The sequence below is a fragment of the Anopheles coustani genome, chromosome 2, assembly GCF_943734705.1.
Source record: "Anopheles coustani chromosome 2, idAnoCousDA_361_x.2, whole genome shotgun sequence".
Classification (NCBI taxonomy): domain Eukaryota; kingdom Metazoa; phylum Arthropoda; class Insecta; order Diptera; family Culicidae; genus Anopheles; species Anopheles coustani.
The window spans coordinates 55,888,898-55,908,708 of record NC_071289.1 but is presented as its reverse complement, the minus strand read 5'-3'; the positions used below and the strand labels follow the sequence as shown (position 1 = coordinate 55,908,708).

The 19,811-nt window shown below is 43.0% G+C and overlaps 5 protein-coding genes across 5 annotated transcripts; 3 read left to right on the top strand and 2 right to left on the bottom strand.

Annotated features, from left to right (window-relative positions):
* Window positions 1–5,196: 5,196 nt before the first annotated feature.
* Window positions 5,197–6,114, top strand: LOC131262762 (brachyurin-like). Its single transcript, XM_058264832.1, has one exon. The coding sequence runs from the start codon at window positions 5,212–5,214 to the stop codon at window positions 6,112–6,114; it is 903 nt and encodes a 300-aa protein (XP_058120815.1). The 5' UTR covers window positions 5,197–5,211.
* Window positions 6,115–9,669: 3,555 nt separating this feature from the next.
* LOC131263371 (brachyurin-like) lies at window positions 9,670–10,590 on the bottom strand. The gene has a single exon (XM_058265559.1). It carries the CDS (start codon window positions 10,573–10,575, stop codon window positions 9,670–9,672), a length of 906 nt encoding a protein of 301 aa, XP_058121542.1. The 5' UTR covers window positions 10,576–10,590.
* Window positions 10,591–10,973: 383 nt separating this feature from the next.
* Window positions 10,974–11,891, top strand: LOC131263058 (brachyurin-like). The gene has a single exon (XM_058265194.1). The coding sequence runs from the start codon at window positions 10,986–10,988 to the stop codon at window positions 11,889–11,891; it is 906 nt and encodes a 301-aa protein (XP_058121177.1). The 5' UTR covers window positions 10,974–10,985.
* Window positions 11,892–15,522: 3,631 nt separating this feature from the next.
* LOC131262849 (brachyurin-like) lies at window positions 15,523–16,443 on the top strand. The gene has a single exon (XM_058264931.1). It carries the CDS (start codon window positions 15,538–15,540, stop codon window positions 16,441–16,443), a length of 906 nt encoding a protein of 301 aa, XP_058120914.1. The 5' UTR covers window positions 15,523–15,537.
* A 1,411-nt stretch (window positions 16,444–17,854) lies between these two features.
* LOC131262925 (chymotrypsin-like) lies at window positions 17,855–18,736 on the bottom strand. Its single transcript, XM_058265023.1, has one exon. The coding sequence runs from the start codon at window positions 18,734–18,736 to the stop codon at window positions 17,855–17,857; it is 882 nt and encodes a 293-aa protein (XP_058121006.1).
* Between the last annotated feature and the right edge of the window lie 1,075 nt (window positions 18,737–19,811).

Genomic DNA, 19,811 nt, shown 5'->3' with positions numbered 1-19,811 from the left:
CACGTTCTGTTTCTTCTACAGTTTCAATTTTTCTTTTTTCAATGAAAAGACCCACTATCTATAATTCAGCAGCGAAATGGATTTCCGCCAAATCTAAAAATAGAGTTATCATTCCTTATCGTTTGTTCATTTTTGAAACATCATGGTATGTTGCTTAGATTATCTTTTGTATATACAATAAGTATACAAGGCCATTTTGGTAGAGGACCAGTTCAGTCACAGTCGTCAAGATGAAAGCTTTCGCACTTCCCGTTGGTCTGCTCGCAGTACCAAATCAATCGATATCGATTGGTCCAATGTGCGTCCGATCAAGGAGTTCGATCACTACTGGGTCCGTCTGCCGGTTGAGTTACAAGTCCTGCCACCGGAGGTACCGCCATCATCGGTGCTCACAACCGCATCGATATTGCGCCGACGCAGCAGCGTTTCCGTTTCTCGACTAGTGGAATAATTTCGCACCCCCAGTACGACTCAAGCAACATCCGCAACGACGCAACGACTCGTCGATCACCTTCAACGACCGCATCCAGCCAGCTCGTCTTCTGGTCCATTCGGACACCCGTCAGTTCGGAGTCTTGGGAAAACGTACAATGTTTTTGTTTGAAGAACTTATCATACCCACCGCTGAGAATTCAGGTGAGATGAATGTGCATAACTAACGTTTGCTCAGTGTCTGTTATGTCTTGAATAGATATTATAAGCGCAAGAAACATACAAATTTTACATAAACTGTTGAGCGCTAGCCTCGGTTTACGTCGCTGTCAAAAATACCGTTGGTGCTCATTGTTGAAAAAAAAGCTCCTCATTGTTGAAAAAAACAGCACAAAAAATCAGCTTATGAAGAGTTGTTCGAGTTCGGGCCATCTTGCAATTTTCTATGACGTAAAATCCAAAAGGGGTTTGCAAAATCTTAGGTATCAAAACAATTGATAAGTTTGATGTGGTTTGTTTTTTATTTTTTTACATAAAAAAGATGTTAAGGAATCCAATTGTGAAAATTAGGAATGTTTGTAATGAATGGTGTAGAAGAAATTAATGTTTTCTTAACCTCTTAAGGGGGCCATGTTGTCGACGCAAATTGGATTCGTTATCCAATTTCCCAACCCCATATTTTGCCTTACCATAAACAGTGATAAATACCATTCGTGGCCAGAACCGGGAGAAAAACACACTAAACATATCGCGAGACAAGTGTAAAGAGCTACAAGTAGGTTATACATTAATAACACTCTAAGCCAATATTGCCATTTTTGTAAAAGTTTGAAAAGTGTTTAGAAATATATTTACATATTGTGGGAGATTTTCACAACAATTTCTTAAATGAAATAGGCCATCGGAAATTCTGGATCACACTGTTCCAGTTGTGGTACATGGCCTAGCGGATAGTGTCGTAAAATAATATCCCAAGTAGTCTAAAGTGCTCCTCGGAGCAAAGTCATGGAATATGGTCGCCATGATATGGCTGAAATCAAATGTCATGGCCAAAGTCATGTGCATACTTCCTCCAGAACATATATCGAATGCCTCAATTATTGTTGAGTAAGAGAAATATACTAAATTGCCAACTTACACAAACTTTGCAGACCACTGGTACGTTGCGCCTTTCTTTTTGTCGATTTTACTCAAAATACGAACTTCACTGCTATTCGTTACTAAGTACCAGAGTTCACGAGAATTTTGTATGAGTAACACTCATCTCAATTTTAGCTTTGCATGAAACACTCATAATCTCAATATTAGCTTTGCATGAAATTTTGCAATGGTGCTAACAGGCTATTCTAAGGTATTTAAACCAGGAATCAAATACGGTCCAGAAAATCAATTTTTACTCTTTTTTTCTCCTTCCCATTTGCCTCTTTCAATATGTTCTCTCTATCTCTTTCTCCATCGCACTCTTTATCAAAAGTTGATTCAGCACCCGGTAGTAAATTGATGCACAATGTTTTAAATTCATTAATAACCTTATGACTACGATAAGCGACCATCCTGACCGCCGAAAATTGTGCCGTCATCCTACCTGACCCACTGACGCACTACGCTGCCTTATCATAGGATTAAGAGTGCAACGCATTCAAGGTGGCGATAAGCAACTAACACTACCCTCGATAAACGGAGTCCGTGCTATGGCCAGAGGCGGATCTACCTATAAGCGGACTGAGCGGCCGCGGGGGCCCCGAGCTTAAAGGGGCCCCGTGATGAAAACCCCAGACCGCAAAAGTAACTACCAATTTTATTTATTCTCTCAGCGGTACACATACTTTGATCAAAGTTAGTACAGATGTATTTTAATATTGCTTATCCATTGTTAATTTTCACCTAAAACCTTGCAGAATATGTTTTCATGAATCTTCTTTCTCATCTAATAATGTCCGTTTGACTTCAAATGCTCTCAATTTACGGTCTACCAGCAAAAAATAAATTTAAAATGTTTTCGTCATCGCTGTTAAAATTGATAAAAAGATTTGATAATTTGAGAGCGATTTAAAAAAACCCCTATTGCGATTGCGATAAACTTGTTTAGATTGCTTAATTCAGAGTAATTATTTTCAGATAATGAAGATCTAATGTCTGATTTCATAAAATAAGCAAATATGCGTCCTTTATGTGTATAAAGGATTGCTAACTGTTGTAAATAATAAGTCCAATTTTGGCCATAAGTATAGAAACACTTAGAGCAATGGAAATATCTGGAGGGCCCCGTTTATCTAACCGCTTGGGGCCCCCGAACGGATTGATCCGCTTCTGGCTATGGCTGATTTTTTTAATGTCTACTGAAAGTATTCATCAAACTGAAAAATAGTTGGAAAATTAAGTCTTATTTGTATCGTCGACCTGTTAACTATTTATTCGGATCGTAAATCTTGAAAACTTTTAACTACAGAAGGTTTCAAATATGTATAGCGAGCGGTTGCACAGTCCGAAACAAAAACTTTCTTCGCGTGCCATCGAGGAAGACCTCCCTTATATCATTTTCTCTCTATCTCAATATGCCCTTTACTTTACGCTCCCGATTCCCTATCACAACCCAGGTACAATTCGGTCCTTACTAACCACCGCTATGCCTAGCTACGGCTCACTAGCTACGGCTCACTGGGTATCAATTTATTATGATTAAGATTATTCGCTGTTCCAACAACCAGTGTCTTGTATCTCGTGAGGGACAAGCTCGCACAAGGTTTCTCCTAACGAATGAAAAAATGTAATGTCGTATAAATTTGTTTGTGTATTTTTGTTATACTTTTTATAGTGGTAAGTTGTACAACATCCCCTAACGTAACTAGGCCGTTCGAAATACCGGTGGGTGACAGATTCGAGATTAGATCCCACCGCACTAGCGTGGTGTTTTGTCGCACTATCGTGGCCAAATTAAACCCCGAAATCAATGTATTTATTTATTTCTTATTTCTTTGATCACGAACGGTGCCCAGCCGTTTTCAAGTACTTGAACGGCGCTGCTATGGTGCCCAGTCGATTGTCTATTTTTCTTATGCGCTCTTTTGGGGCGGTTCAAGTGATATGTACATTACATGCAATATCATCAATGCAATATGATAAATAACCTACTAAATTTAATGTTTTATCAATGCAATATGATAAATAACCTACTAAATTAAATGCTTGTATTTTGTGGACCAGTCAAATGTTGACTTATTGATTAAACTCGTCTCAAGTGAACGGATCACACCAGTGATAAAAGTCTCGTTTCTGCATTAGCAAAGGTTTTTTCGGACGTGGTTCTTCCTCAATGAAAGTGAAATGGAAGACATTTTTCAGTGTGTATGGGTAATTAACGTAGAACCTCACCCGACATTTGTTTAATAGTTTTTTATGCGTTGATCATTAGGGTAAGTGCACCCATAGTGGAGCTAGTACCAATAGTGGTTGTAGTGGAATAAAATCCTAGCTCTACGCCGATATATATATACAATGGAGTTATTTGTTCTTCTATGAAATGTTCTTTGATCTTCTGTGGAGTGTTTAAAAGATGAACCATCTCATTCCGTAATATAGAAGCTCCAAAATTCATATTTTCAAAACAGGTTGTCCCAACATGCTGCATTCCTTAAGAATCTATAACGAATATCATGATTTCCTTAAGGCTATAAATCACTGCAAAATCATTAAAACCATATGATTTCGCTACTGACATACCCCAATATAATTGATTTATACGAACTTAGTGCATTTTAGCATAATTTTATTATATTTTCATAGTTTTTACCATAGTGCCACTATAGGCACAAAAACCAGAGCTGTTCCTATAGTAGCCATAGATTTTTAGTATAAGTATATTTTAGTTTTATTCCGGTTTTGGCCAATATAATCAGGTAAATTTAGTGATTTTATTCTGTTTCTACAAAATAAACAAATCGGAACTGGAGAGAAGGCTCAGCAGAAGAAGCAGAGGAAAGAAAAAAGAAAGCGGACGAAGGATACGCTATAAAGCATATATGTACTATAGTTTGAGCTGTAATATTCAGAGCATATTTTTTGAATTAAAATTGGACATATTTCGGTAAAACAATACAGTCTTTTCAATGACAACGCATTGGTCAAGGAGTATTTTACCGTTCTGTTTGAAATATGCTTCAAAAATAAGTAATAGTCAAAATATATTCAAGTTTTTCGTACTACCACCACTATAGGAACACGATACCACAACTATAGGAACCATACCACCATAATAGGAGCAACCGACTAGGAAGAAAAATACGCTTTTTTTCGTGTATTTTGTATAGTTTACGGTGAAAATAGATGTTTTTCAGAAGAAAAGGCATGTTTCGATCATAATTGATTCAAATATGTAGAATATTGTGTTCTTAACACTCGTAAATTACACCTAATTGGTATTTACATTACTAAGTGCACCACTATTGGTACAGTTACCCTACTACGATGTTTTAAAAAGTAATTTACACTCTTATGTTAGTTTGTTCGTTTATCTTTGATGAACACCTATTGTTGTATATTGTTTTGGTTGAAGAAATCGCCCACTCATGGTTTATTTGCTTGGTTTTCCCAAGCTCCAATAATAAACAGGTCTACAAGATATGAGATATCAATCAACGTTCAAAAGATTACCAACGTTATGCGTAGACTTCTTGCTGCGAAATTTTGATAATGCTCACGTTGTCTAATCGTTTACAATCTTTTGGGTGTTTTTATATAAAAGGCGCCAGCACTTAACATTCGTCAGTTAAAATCGTCAAGATGAAAACCTTCGCCCTACTCGTTGGTCTGCTCGCTGTTGCCAGTGCCGAATGGATCGATATCGATTGGTCCAAGGTGCGCCCGATCGAGGATTTCGATCACTACTGGGCCCGTCTGCCGGCTGAGCTGCAGGTCTACCGTCACATGCGGCCATCGGCTCGCATCGTTAACGGCAATGAGGCTACTCCCGGACAGTTCCCGTACCAGATTGCGCTGCTCAGTGAGTTCGGCGCCGGAACCGGTCTGTGTGGAGGATCCGTCTTGACCAACAACTACATCCTGACCGCTGCTCACTGCGTTGTGTCTGGTGCTACGACCCTGGCCACCGGAGGTACTGCCATTATGGGAGCTCACAATCGCAATGTCCAGGAGCCAACGCAGCAACGAATCCGTTTCTCGACTAGTGGAATCATCCGCCATCCGCAGTACACCCCGACCAATATCCGCAATGACGTCGCTGTGGTGCGCCTTGACTCGCCAATCACCTTCAACGCTCGCGTCCAGCCTGTTCGTCTTCCTGGCCGCTCGGACACTCGTCAGTTCGGAGGAGTCATGGGAACCGTCTCTGGATTCGGTCGTACCTCGGATGCCACCCAGGCCACCTCGGCTGTCGTTAGGTACACCACGAACCCGGTCATGACCAATGCCGACTGTATTGCTCGTTGGAACACCGCCCTCATCCAGCCCCAGAACGTGTGTATGAGCGGAGACAACGGTCGCTCGGCGTGCAACGGTGACTCCGGTGGCCCGCTGGCTGTTCAGGATGGTGGAAGCCTCCAGATCGGTATTGTGTCATTCGGATCAGCCGCCGGCTGCTCCATTGGTATGCCTTCGGTCTACGCTCGCGTGTCCTTCTTCCTGGGATGGATCGAGGCCAACTCCAACTTCGTTGCCAGCCCCTAAGGATATAGTTTTGAGTAATAAAGAAATAAAATGTAAAAAAAAACTCTACAATAGTCTCAAATGCAAGCTCCAAAATCATTAATAATACCATCAGCATTGCCTTATAGATCACGACAAATTCTGTTATATCGAAACATATCGTTACATACAAAAGTTTGATGATGATGATGATTAGTGTATGTATTAGATGGTGTCAATTGGACAAATAGAATGAATTAAACTTTAGTGTAAAGTTACATCTTTTAAGTACTTTCAAAAAATATTCCGACGGCCAGTAAGCCAGCCTTACTTTAGCCATAGCTTTAAACTCTAGCCATAGCCGACAAAACCAACCGTGTAACGATGTTTTTCAGTTGTTGTGAGGCAATCATGACCAAAAGCTTTCGATTGGTTGTAGTTGAGAGGTACAAGAAGTTTTAGCAGTGTGGGGTATATCGATTATATTTGACCCGTGCAGCTCCTCCGATTCTCTTTGCGCATGATTGACTGTAGACAGGTATGTCCAAACCACTGAATCGTACTCTTTACGATGTTTTCTGATAAAGTTGCTGGATTCCGGAAGGCACTGCACACTATACACTTCTCCATACGCCGGAAGGATTGACAGAAAGCACAGCCTTCTCGCTGGTTTTCAGCCACGATATGGCGATCTATGAGAGTTAAGATACCCCAAAACATTTTAAATATATTGTAACAAGCTTCAAAAGCAACATAAAGTACCAGGGTTTTTAACGTATATTCTACGTTGTTCGATTTTTTCGTCCTGGCTCATTCCTGGCACGGTATTACCTGGATTGATCAATTTGTTTAGGGTAGTAAGCATAGTTCCAAGTCTCGTCTACAGTAATAATGTACTTTGTCTTGTCAATTTAGCCAGATGTCATTGCTTCACAAAATTAAACGCGAAATTTCACAAAAATTACGTTTAGTTACGTATTTGCTGATCCTTTTAATAATCCAGTATTATCGTCATGTAGTAGCTCACAAAATAAGTCGTATTTCCTATCCGGATGAATATTTTTAGTGTATGCAACCCAGAGTCCAAACGACTAAGAGTATTTATACTGTACGAAACGAACTCAATGAGATTCGTGACAGTTGAGCAACGTGGCATTAAACCATGGTGTTCTGTGCTGACCCAAGCACTGACATAATACAACAGGGACGGGCGAATCATCGAATCGAAGACCTTACTGTACGGAGATTGCAACGAGATCCCACCGTAGTTCAAGACGGAAGATTTATCACTTTTCTTCAAGATAGATCTCATCCGCGACCGCTTCCATGCGACCCGGAAAAAAAAAATAAAGAATATATCCGAAGCAAGAGACAACTGGAACATGTGAGTTAGGGTTCTCACAAATGCATTGGACCCGGTGCAAACGACTGTTTCAGGCCGCTAACACCTGACCAACTGGATCCAAGCCGATCGGAAAAGCATCCTCTTAACACGTTGACTGCCATGGCTATAATTTTTGATAGCCAGTGATGTTTCCTGGGGGGCCATGGCTATCATTTTTGATAGCCACCTACCATGATTTTTGAAGTACTATATCTTCTAAATGACAACTCTTACCTACAAATCCTTTGGTAGTTACATAGTTTCATCTCTTGTCTAGCTTAATTTGTGGTTGGTTTTACAATAACTGTAGTATGAAAAAAGTTACAAGCTGTTTTAGTGGAAGGTTTTTGTTTATTGAATCACATGTGAATCGCTTTGTCTCTTTCGCTAAATGTCGTTGCGTGTCTATTGGGTGAACGAGACGGATGCAGTCACGCTGCTAATACGTAAGCCGTGTATTGGAGAAATCTTGAGGCGCTATATATTTAATAATAACGCCAATAGAAATAAACAATAAGGTGTTAAAGGCAAAAAACCAGAAAAATATCAATTGCCGAGCTGTGTGTGTGCGCTTCGAGCACCTGTGCACTTCCCAGCAGGCCATGGCTATCAAAAATGATAGCCAGCGATATTGTATGAAGAAAAAGTTTGGCCTGCAGGGAAACATGACCAAAATAAGCGTGGCAGTCAACGTGTTAAACCACATAATGGGGCGTGCTGGATAATCCCGGCCCCAAACTTAATAGGTTCTGGATGGGTGGCTCAAAGACGCTCGAGAAATGATTAGCAAATAAGGAGCAGATACTACCATTACTATTGGCAACCATGGTGTCGTGCAACCGTTATTGTTCTTCAACGCTGTTAATGTGCGTGTTGTACCGACGGAGAGTGTATGGTGCCATAAGCGCGCTGGATTCTGACGGCACGATTACGATCGCGCTTCATCACGTCACAGGTTCTGCCCGACCAAGGAGGATGATGAGGAAGGGAAAAAAGGCAGATTGGGTTTATTGAAGTCTCCTAAAACTAGCAACTTATCATTCCTTTGCATACGCAACTTAACCTCTCTAACACAGTCGAGCAAATATTCAAACGTTGGAGCATCGGACGAAGATACGGCGGGATACATGCAACACCAATAAATATGTTAAACTCAGCAGTGTGGTGATATATAAATGCATTTATTTCGACCTACGAGTATTTGAACCGTTATTTGGACCATTAATATTCGAATAAGCGTGAATATAGATGGTAAATATTTTTTTCCACATGGAATAAGACGTTTTTAAGAATATTTTTAATTTTCTCGCTTTTCCATGGAATTTTCAAATTTTCTTGTTTTCTAAACCTTTCTTAGGTGAAAAAGAACTAATCATACCAAGACATCGTCAATATTAGTCCAGCCGATTTTCTGGTTTAGCATCACAAACAAACAAACATTACATTTTTATAGATATAGTTGTTCTTTCAATTCAACCATTACCGTTCAAATATTCGAAAAGAATGCATGTATTGCGCTTAACATCGCTTCAGGCACAAATGTGAACCAGTAGGAAGACGAAGTTTCAGCTCGCCACGGCCCATACAAAAATGAGGAGTTTTTTGTTCGCACTGAGTAGTTTTGAGGGAAACCGTTAGGAAACGTCTAGCGGGCGAGGTCGACGAAAACTGAGATTCTATTCGTATTTATTATTCATTCGTGCTTATTCGTTAATTAATGAGTAATAAAAAGATAGAGCTACAACCCGTCCAGCAGTAAGTCAATGCACTGGATATAAAGAATCATTGATTGATTGATAGAACGGTTGCTATAGACATTAAAACAAAATGGTCTACGGCAACTTTCATTAACCGTTAACCACGGTAGTAACGGTAAAGTTGTGTCACGTGCGCAGGAGACTGGAGGTAAGACACAGCCGTTCTGTTGCTTCACTTAAAAAAGCGAAGCTGAGCTGACCCACTTCGTGGTACATATTCGAATCCCAACCGAAACCTTCCCTACTACGAGAGGATTGATTATCCACATACTAAAACGGAAAGTTCTAGGGCAGCCATGCGCAAACATGCTCGTTACGCCTAAGTAAACCGACAAAGAGATACCTCCGGATGGTGAGCTATGAGATGAATAGTTATCCAGAAAACGAAGACAACGTTGATTATTTTTGCTCATCGCATTGGTTTATTTTCATAGCTGAACTTTACGAAATAATCCCTTATGCGCTGGCCACGAAGTCGGAGTTCGCCTCAATGAAATCGAGGAAGAAGGACACGCGAGCGTAGACCGAAGGCATACCGATAGCGCAGCCGGCGGCCGATCCGAACGACACAACACCGATCTGGAGGCTTCCACCATCCTGAACAGCCAGCGGGCCACCAGAGTCACCGTTGCACGACGAGCGTCCACCGTCTCCGCTCAAGCACACGTTCTGGGGCTGAATGATTGCGGGAGAGAGCCACTGGGCAAGACAGTCGGCGTTGGTCAAGACCGGGTTCGTGGTGAACATCACAACAGCAGAAGTGGCCGGGCTGGCATCCGAGGTACGACCGAATCCGGAAACGGTTCCCAAGACTCCTCCGAACTGACGGGTGTCCGAACGGGCTGGAAGACGAGCTGGCTGGACGCGCTCGTTGAAGGTGATCGGCGAGTCAAGACGGACAACGGCGATGTCGTTGCGGATGTTGCTCGAGTCGTACTGCGGGTGCGGGATTATTCCACTAGTCGAGAAACGGATACGCTGCTGCGTCGGCTCAACATCGATACGATTGTGAGCACCGATGATTGCGGTACCTCCGGTGGCCAGAGTCGTAGCACCAGTCACAACGCAGTGAGCAGCGGTCAGGATGTAGTTGTTGGTCAAGACGGATCCTCCGCACAGGCCGGTTCCGCCACCGAACTCACTGAGCAGCGCAATCTGGTACGGGAACTGTCCGGGAGTAGCCTCCTGACCGTTGGTGACGCGTGCCGATGGCCGCATGTGACGGTAGACCTGCAACTCAGCCGGCAGGCGAGCCCAGTAGTGATCGAACTCCTCGATCGGGCGCACATTGGACCAATCGATATCGATCGATTTGGCGCTGGCAACAGCGAGCAGACCAACGAGAAGTACGAAGGCTTTCATCTTGACGACTATGACTGAACTGGTCCTCTACCAAAATGGCTTTATATACAAACTTAAAAACAACACTTCCGTACGGGTTTAAAGTGACGTCTTTGAGATAAGTCAAGACGATATGCGATTCATAATCTGTATCGGGTTTTCCGGTAGGTATTTCCAGCGATCATGAACAAGAAAACTGGTCACGTTCTGTTTCTTCTACAGTTTCAATTTTTCTTTTTTCAATGAAAAGACCCACTATCTATAAATCAGCAGCGAAATGGATTTCCGCCAAATCTAAAATTAGAGTTATCATCTCTTATCGTTTGTTCATTTTCGAAACATCATGGTATGCTGCTTAGTTTATCTGTTGTATAAACAACAAGTATATAAGGTCGTTTTGGTAGAGGACCAGATCAGTCATAGTCGTCAAGATGAAAGCCTTCGCACTTCTCGTTGGTCTGCTCGCTGTTGCCAGTGCCAAATCGATCGATATCGATTGGTCCAATGTGCGCCCGATCGAGGAGTTCGATCACTACTGGGCTCGCCTGCCGGCTGAGTTGCAGGTCTACCGTCACATGCGGCCATCGGCACGCGTCACCAACGGTCAGGAGGCTACTCCCGGACAGTTCCCGTACCAGATTGCGCTTCTCAGTGAGTTCGGTGGCGGAACCGGTCTGTGCGGAGGATCCGTCTTGACCAACAACTACATCCTGACCGCTGCTCACTGCGTTGTGACTGGTGCTACGACCCTGGCCACCGGAGGTACCGCAATCATCGGTGCTCACAATCGTATCGATGTTGAGCCGACGCAGCAGCGTATCCGTTTCTCGACTAGTGGAATAATCCCGCACCCGCAGTACGACTCGAGCAACATCCGCAACGACATCGCCGTCGTGCGTCTTGACTCGCCGATCACCTTCAACGAGCGCGTCCAGCCAGCTCGTCTTCCGGCCCGTTCAGACACCCGTCAGTTTGGAGGAGTCTTGGGAACCGTTTCCGGATTCGGTCGTACCTCGGATGCCAGCCCGGCCACTTCTGCTGTTGTGATGTTCACCACGAACCCGGTCTTGACCAACGCCGACTGTCTTGCCCAGTGGCTCTCTCCCGCAATCATTCAGCCCCAGAACGTGTGCTTGAGCGGAGACGGTGGACGCTCGTCGTGCAACGGTGACTCCGGTGGCCCGCTGGCTGTTCAGGATGGTGGAAGCCTCCAGATCGGTGTTGTGTCGTTCGGATCGGCCGCCGGCTGCGCTATCGGTATGCCTTCGGTCTACGCTCGCGTGTCCTTCTTCCTCGATTTCATTGAGGCGAACTCCGACTTCGTGGCCAGCGCATAAGGGATTATTTCGTAAAGTTCAGCTATGAAAATAAACCAATACGATGAGCAAAAATAATCAACGTTGTCTTCGTTATCACCATCCGGAGGTATCTCTTTTGTCGGTTTGCTCATGCGTAACGAGCATCTTTGAGCATGGCTGCCCTAGAACTTTCCATTTCAGTATTTAGATAATCAATACTCTTGTAGTAGGGAAGGTTTCGGTTGGGATTCGAATACATACCGCCAAGTGGGTTTGACGCAACTCAACGGCTATCTCTAACCTCCAGTCGATTGGAAGATCTTCGGCGCACGCGACAAAACATTACCGTTACTAGCGTAGTTAACTAACTGGAAGGCTTTACAAGCAACTTCGTTCAAGGATGGAGGGAGCACATCGTGGCTGGGTAATATGCTGCTCGATTTGAGGGCCGCTGCTAGACTCTCCTTATTTCGCTGCGCTCAGGTGCCCGTTAAAATGCACTTCCACCTTTCGATAACCTCTCGGTCGTCTGTGCCTTCCTTGCCTCGACACATTTGTCGTGAAACCGGTTCGTTGCTTCTTCAACGTCCTGTAGAACTAACGAGTTTCTCCCGACTGAGATGCCTACTTCATCAGTTGTTTATTTACTGTGTCCTCCATTGTGCCGATCATTATACCATGTTGTGGGCAGAGGTCGTCCTCCCTCTCGAGCTGCGAATAGAAAACGTCCTTCTTGTCATGATTGTTTTCAAGGTGTGAGCTGTAATGGTCAGTTTGAAAAAACGACCTGGGATCCTCAGCCTGCATATCCTGTCGTTGATCGGCCACCATCCGACCAAACGTCTCCTCTTACAAAGATCGCCGTACCGAGCTCGTGCTTGTTTCCAGCACTCTGGTAGACCATGCAATCGCTACGGTAGCGACGCTCCGTGACTCCCTTCCAGAGAACCTCTTGAAATGCTTCTATGTCGAAGCCGCGGACTTGTCTGTGACTATTCCGGTACTCTCGGGTGAGGTAAGAGACCTGCATTTTCATCTATCAATCTATCATCTATCATCTGACACGATTGGTCAAATTCGGTAGATCTTCTTGGTTTCCTTTCGTTGCAATATTACTGGGGGTGGCTTGCAAGGCCTTTTCCCTCGTCTCCTACCTCACCGACAGAACAACGCAGCATACTTGCTTACGTCCTGAAGGATGCTAGGATAGAAAATAGGTCGTTCCTTACATGGGTAACATCCTCTCGGGGATGAACTACTAGCAAGTAGCAGTCCATTCCCCCTCTCATTTCAGCCTTACTACTCATCCGCACAAGGAGGTCGGTTTCCCCGTGTAGCCAAGCTTGAAAATTTAGACGACAAGTTATCTGTACATGGCAAACGCATTGAATAGGAGTTGGGGAGGAGAGCTCGCCTTAAACGATGATTTGATGTATCATTGTTTCAAAGTAATACTATACCCTTTTAAATCAACTTTCTAATTAGTAAAGATACATAAAAGTTGTTTTTTTTGTAAATTTGGAATTTTATCGTTGACTTTTTAAAATAATGTTCATGTTTATTTTCACCGAATTTCAATCAACATATACATTTTTGGTTTACAGCGTTTTACATTTCACCTAGCAACCGCGGCAGTGTATGTAGAACATCAAGAATGATAGCCTACTGTAGAGTATTTCATGTTGAATCGCAAAACCCACAAGTGGCAACACAAACGGGTAAGTAGAAAATTCATCACTTTCTAGGATCTACCAGAATGAAAGTTGTCGCGGGGATGTTTGTAGTAGGCACGACCAGTTGAAAGGTACAGGATAAGGTAGGCTATGATTGCTTTTTCGCATCAGAAAACGAGCGCGAATCACAACAATCTTCGCAAAAGTATGTTTTCGACCGGAAAGCGATTTTCCCCTACTTTTAACTGTACTACAAATCCTGGTAGATTCTAGAAAGTGATGAATTTTCTACTTGCTCGTTTGTGTTGCAACTTGTGGGTTTTGCGATTCAACATCAAATACTCTACAGTAGGCTTTCATTCTTGATGTTCTACATACAGTATGACAAGAAAGTATCCATACAGTCATCAATTTCAACTTTAAGCCTAGTTATCTCAGCGACTACGTGGCCTAGGACAACCGTTCGAACGACATTTCGTAGATAAACTTCTATTCTATCCAATGAGGTCTTAACATTTCAAAAAAGTTACTTGTAGGTCACTTTGTTCTAACGAAACTTAAAAAAAGGCTCAAAATCGATGACAAAAAAGTATCCGTACATGATGAGTATTGATGATGTGCCATCCGTACATGATGTGCCAATATGGTGCAATCAATGCCACTTGCCTCAATAATAGCCTGTAAGTGCCAAGAAATAATTTCTACCAGTTTTCATTTCGAAAGATGCTGGAAATTTGACCCGATTCCATAATAGTTCCAAAGATGTCTACTAAGATCAGGATAATGTTCCGTTGATGGTAAATCTAGGCATCTTTCGACAAATGTTGTATAGAGATCGATTCCGGACACTTTTCGAGTATCGTCAACACTTGTATGATCTCATAAAGTGGTCACTCTTGGACAATATATGGCCTATTCTTAGGATCGTTATTTTACTCAGAGAGAACATTGTAGAACATCTAAACTTTTACCAATGGTTGGCTTGTCCAAGGAATAAAATGGGCGAAGCAGACCATGTCCCACAGATGATTTATAATTAGTTCAATATTTCCAGTTTGATTAATGGCCTCCGAACACCATAACACATACTCTCAACTACTGTGTTTTATAGTTGGAACAACGTTGCTCATATTGATGATTGAGTTCGACGTCAAGTCTCTATTGTTGTTCGTTTTTTTGGCCAAAATTGCTTAATTTTGTATGTATGAAGTCTGTATATAGTGTATAAAACACTGTGCCGACACGCCAATGGCATCAAAATACAGCGATTTGCAAATCCCCAGTCTTCCTTATTCTTTCCTTGGAAACGAAAAATTTGCAACATACAATTATGCGATGTTATTGTTATTTCCAAAAAACCTTCTTAAGAGTTGTAATCCAAATCATATGGTTGGTGATCTAGACACTTCGTCCGTCATGTTTGAGAACTCTAAGTATGGAGGACTTCATAGCTTTTCGAGCAATCACCCCCTCATAGCGATTGACTAACCACGAAAGATGTCTGTTTGCAGGGTGTAGTCTAGTTGTACCTTGGTCAATTCGACAAATTATAAGTTCCTGAGACTTAGAATATCATGCTACAGGGTTCATCAAGTTGCCAAGTTAGGTTCCCTTCACATCACGGAGCTGACGCAGTTTTTCAAGGCCATTTCAAGAGCTGACGCATTTCAAGAGCTCTTCGATCTATTTAAACCGAAAAAACCTATTTCCCACTGACGTAACACTACATATTTGAGACACAGCTTAGCGCTGTTTATTTTTGGAAAATTTGACGATTCATTGTGTTGGTTTCAGATATCGCAAGCTCATAATTTATTTGGTTGGGTTTTCCACATCACCAAGATAGGAGCTATCATACAATGATTTAAGCAAACACATAACCAATGCTGCGCGAGGGGTTTCCTTTAGATTTTTGATAAAGCTACGATAAGACAAGGAATCATTCGTAATCGTAGCTGTGCTTTCATATAAAAGGTGTCAGCTTCCAATTCTCTGCAGTCAAAATCGTCAAGATGAAAGCCTTCGCACTTCTCGTTGGTCTGCTCGCTGTTGCCAGTGCCAAATCGATCGATATCGATTGGTCCAATGTGCGCCCGATCGAGGAGTTCGATCACTACTGGGCTCGTCTGCCGGCTGAGTTGCAGGTCTACCGTCACATGCGGCCATCGGCACGCGTCACCAACGGTCAGGAGGCTACTCCCGGACAGTTCCCATACCAGATTGCGCTCATCAGTGAGTTCATAATTACCAGCGGTTTGTGCGGAGCATCCGTCTTGACCAACAACTACATCCTGACCGCTGCTCACTGCGTTGTTGGAACGGCTGGTATCCTGGCCACCGGAGGTACCGCCATCATCGGTGCTCACAACCGCATCAACGTTGAGCCCACGCAGCAGCGTATCCGCTTCTCTGGTCCGGGAGTGATTCCGCACCCGCAGTACGATCCAAGCAACATCCGCAACGATATCGCCGTCGTGCGTCTTGACTCGCCGATCACCTTCAACGAGCGCGTCCAGCCAGCTCGTCTTCCAGCCCGTTCAGACACCCGTCAGTTCGGAGGAGTCTTGGGAACCGTTTCCGGATTCGGCCGTACCTCGGATGCCAGCCCGGATGTATCCAATGTCGTGATGTTCACCACGAACCCGGTCTTGACCAACGCCGACTGTCTTGCCCAGTGGAACTCTCCCGCGATCATTCAGCCCCAGAACGTGTGCTTGAGCGGAGAGGGTGGTCGCTCGGCCTGCAACGGTGACTCTGGTGGCCCGCTGGCTGTTCAGGATGGTGGAAGCCTCCAGATCGGTGTAGTGTCGTTCGGATCGGCCGGTGGCTGCTCGATCGGTATGCCTTCGGTCTACGCTCGCGTGTCCTTCTTCCTCGATTTCATTGAGGCGAACTCTGACTTCGTGGCCAGCGCTTAAGTCTTTAAGTCAAGTCATATTTTCTCAAAGTCCAGATTTTATAATAAACCAATACTATTTGCTAAGATAATTCATGTTGTCTTCGTTTTGATCATTATTTAGATCTAATGTAATTTTTTTTGAAATTTTTAAGAACTATTCTATACTTTGTGAGTCACTTGTGGTCCGGATGTTCTCCGACCGCATCTTTTGTTATATCAATACGCGAGCTACTGTTTCATGCTGTCTTTCTTTCCCCAGTCGCTGACTAGCAAACAAACCCCTGTTATTATACTTATCAAATATACTTATTATTAAAATTCAAACAGACCAGTGAACTGATTAGCCCAGGGAGTCGGCAAAGTCCGGCCCGCTGGCCAAATCCGGCACGCCAACTGGTTTTATCGGGCCCGTAAGGAAATTTTAGTGCTTTATACAAAACAATTAGCTCATTTTTTATTGGATTTGTTTACGATATCAGGTTTGATTTATTCCCACAAATGAAGATTTAAATTGTTGATCGATGTTGAAAAAAAAATAAATTCAACGAAAATAAGTAATTGTTTTTTTTTTAATGTGGCACAACATCCCCCAGTAGGACAAGGTACACAGTACAAGTTTTACTTGTACTGTTTAGCCAGTTGTGAAAACGAACAGCCTATGTTTCCCGTGTGTGGATCACACCGAGTGTGTGTGCCGAAGTAACTGTACGGAGTTTGCATTCTTGTCTAGCAGTGTGGTGTTGTGATAAACAAAGTAAAATATTGTTGCAAACTTGTTCAGTTCGAAGTTCTTATACAAAATATATACGGTGCGTGTTAGTGAACGGTTAGGTTTAATGGAATGTGTAAAATTCGAACGCAATACGCCGAATGCAGTTTCGACTAAGTGTCATGGTCTCCGTACAAAATACCATCTTCAGCTTATAGAAACTATAAATACGTATTTATGATTTCATACGATTGGTTTGTTAACCTAAACTTTATCAAATCATGTTCATTGTCATCTGTTTATTCATTCTTTTCTGCAGTGATAGTTAGAAATAATAACAAATGGACCAGAGCCGAATCAAAGCAGGAAGAGCTGGATGGTTGAGACATACGATGAGAATCTCGCCGAAATATCTTGATGTGGATGCAGATAATAAATGGGGTCAAAAACCACTAAAAGTATGTTTGAGAGGAAAACGACGACACCTAGCTAAATAATCGAAGCTTAAACATTCATAGTCCCAGTGTTCACATACGTCCTCGAGACAGCCTTAGAATGACCGAGCATGAAAATGACTTTCATGACATGAAGCTTTGGGTAGACCTCAATCTATGCGGATAGACCAATGTCTCTACCATCTATCGAGGGTTTATTGCTTAGTAAAAGAGTAAACGATGCTGTCATAGAGATGCACACAATGTTTATTCATTCCATGTTCAGTTTAGGGTCTGGCAACGTAATCGGAGTTGGCCTCGATCCATTCAAGGAAGAAGGACACGCGAGTGTAGACCGAAGGAATACTAACGGAGCAGCTGGCGGCAGAACCGAACGACAGAATACCGATTTGGAGGCTTCCTCCATCCTGAACAGCCAGTGGACCACCGGAGTCACCCTTGCACGACGAGCGACCGTTGAGTCCGCTCAAGCACACGTTCTGGGGCTTGATGAGGGCCGTGTTCCAGCGAGCAATACAGTCGGCGTTGTTCATAACGAGGTTCGTGGTGTACCTTACGTCAGTCGAGGTACGGTCGAATCTGGACACGGTTCCAATGACTCCTCCGAACTGACGGGTGTCCGAACGGGCCGGAAGACGGGATGGCTGGACGCGAGCGTTGAAGGTGATTGGCGAGTTCAGGCGCACGACGGCGATGTCATTGCGGATGTTGGTTGGGGTGTACTGCGGATGACGGACAATTCCACTAGTCGAGAAGCGGATACGCTGCTGCGTCGTCCCCTGGACGTTGCGGTTGTGGGCTCCGATGATGGCAGTACCTCCGGTGGCCAGGGTCGTAGCACCAGACACGACGCAGTGAGCAGCGGTCAGGATGTAGTTGTTAGTCAAGACGGATCCTCCGCACAGGCCGGTTCCGCCACCGAACTCACTGAGCAGGGCAATCTGGTACGGGAACTGTCCAGGAGTAGCCTCATTGCCGTTAACGATGCGGGCCGATGGCCGCATGTGACGGTAGACCTGCAACTCAGCCGGCAGATGTTTCCAGTAGTGATCGAACTCCTCGATCGGGCGCACCTTGGACCAATCGATATCGATCCATTTGGCACTGGCAACAGCGAGCAGACCAACGAGAAGTGCGAAGGCTTTCATATTGACACAGATTGAATCTGTTTGCTCAATGTCGGCGCGTTTTATACCCCAAAAACTGATCCAAACATTTATCGAAGTCTAGCTGATTTACCCGTTTTCATCCGAAAAGAAACAAATTTCATACTCAAGAGAGTTTTCATTCAGTATCTTGAGTTTGACACTCTTCAATTTTACCTTTTTTGAAATCACCAAAACAAGCTATTTGATGGTGTTACCTTAAGTCGGCAGCAACTATTTTTTACACCCAATTTGCATTAATTATCTTACTATACTTTCTCCTTAGTGCTTCCGTTTAAAATTAACCAATTGAAGCAATCATGAGAAAAACTATGCTTGAACCTCAATTCGAACAGCGCAACAGAGTAGACTATAGATTAGTTTAGAAATCTTTCTGTTTTTTCTTCTTTTTTTCTGTTTCCCTACCAAATATAGTCTCTTTATACTGATGGACTAACTACGTATTGTATAATTTTATAATTCAACTATTTTAATAAAATGCTCATACGAACAATTGCAGGGTTTGTATAAAAGGTGGTTGTATTCCTGCAATGAAACAAAGTATCTATTTTTCGAAGGGAAACTAAAAATAGTAGAATGTAGATTATACTGAACCCTAGGGGCTGGGCGTTACTCGGATAATCATTTGCAACGGATTCATGAAAATGCGTCTCACATATAAGTTTATAGTGCAAGATTTAGGTTCACAAGGAAAACTAACAAAAAACATGTTTTTTACCAATATCAATAAATTAATAGTTAAATAATGTATCTCAAAAACGTTGAAGGTTTGTTTTGTGTTAAGGTTTTGTAAAGGTTTGCGAGGGGTAAAGAAAGGAGATCACATCTATAAAATTAAGTTCAACAACAAAATTGACTACTCTTAAATCTAGTTTGGTGCACACCAGACCGAAAGATTTTGCTTGATACAATCATATGTATGTTATCAGAATTAACGCTTTTTTAGCCAAGGAACACCATTACATTGTTGTAGAAGTGGAGAAGGAGGAAAAAACAAAAGGGATTGCATATTGGAAGTAAGGCTCGATTCGATTCAAAGCTACATCTAAAACAAAAA

Coding starts and splice junctions, on each gene's coding strand:
- LOC131263058 (XM_058265194.1), top strand. CDS start 10,986: ATGAAAGCCTTCGCACTTCTCGTTGGTCTGCTCGCTGTTGCCAGTGCC.
- LOC131262762 (XM_058264832.1), top strand. CDS start 5,212: ATGAAAACCTTCGCCCTACTCGTTGGTCTGCTCGCTGTTGCCAGTGCC.
- LOC131263371 (XM_058265559.1), bottom strand. CDS start 10,575: ATGAAAGCCTTCGTACTTCTCGTTGGTCTGCTCGCTGTTGCCAGCGCC.
- LOC131262925 (XM_058265023.1), bottom strand. CDS start 18,736: ATGAAAGCCTTCGCACTTCTCGTTGGTCTGCTCGCTGTTGCCAGTGCC.
- LOC131262849 (XM_058264931.1), top strand. CDS start 15,538: ATGAAAGCCTTCGCACTTCTCGTTGGTCTGCTCGCTGTTGCCAGTGCC.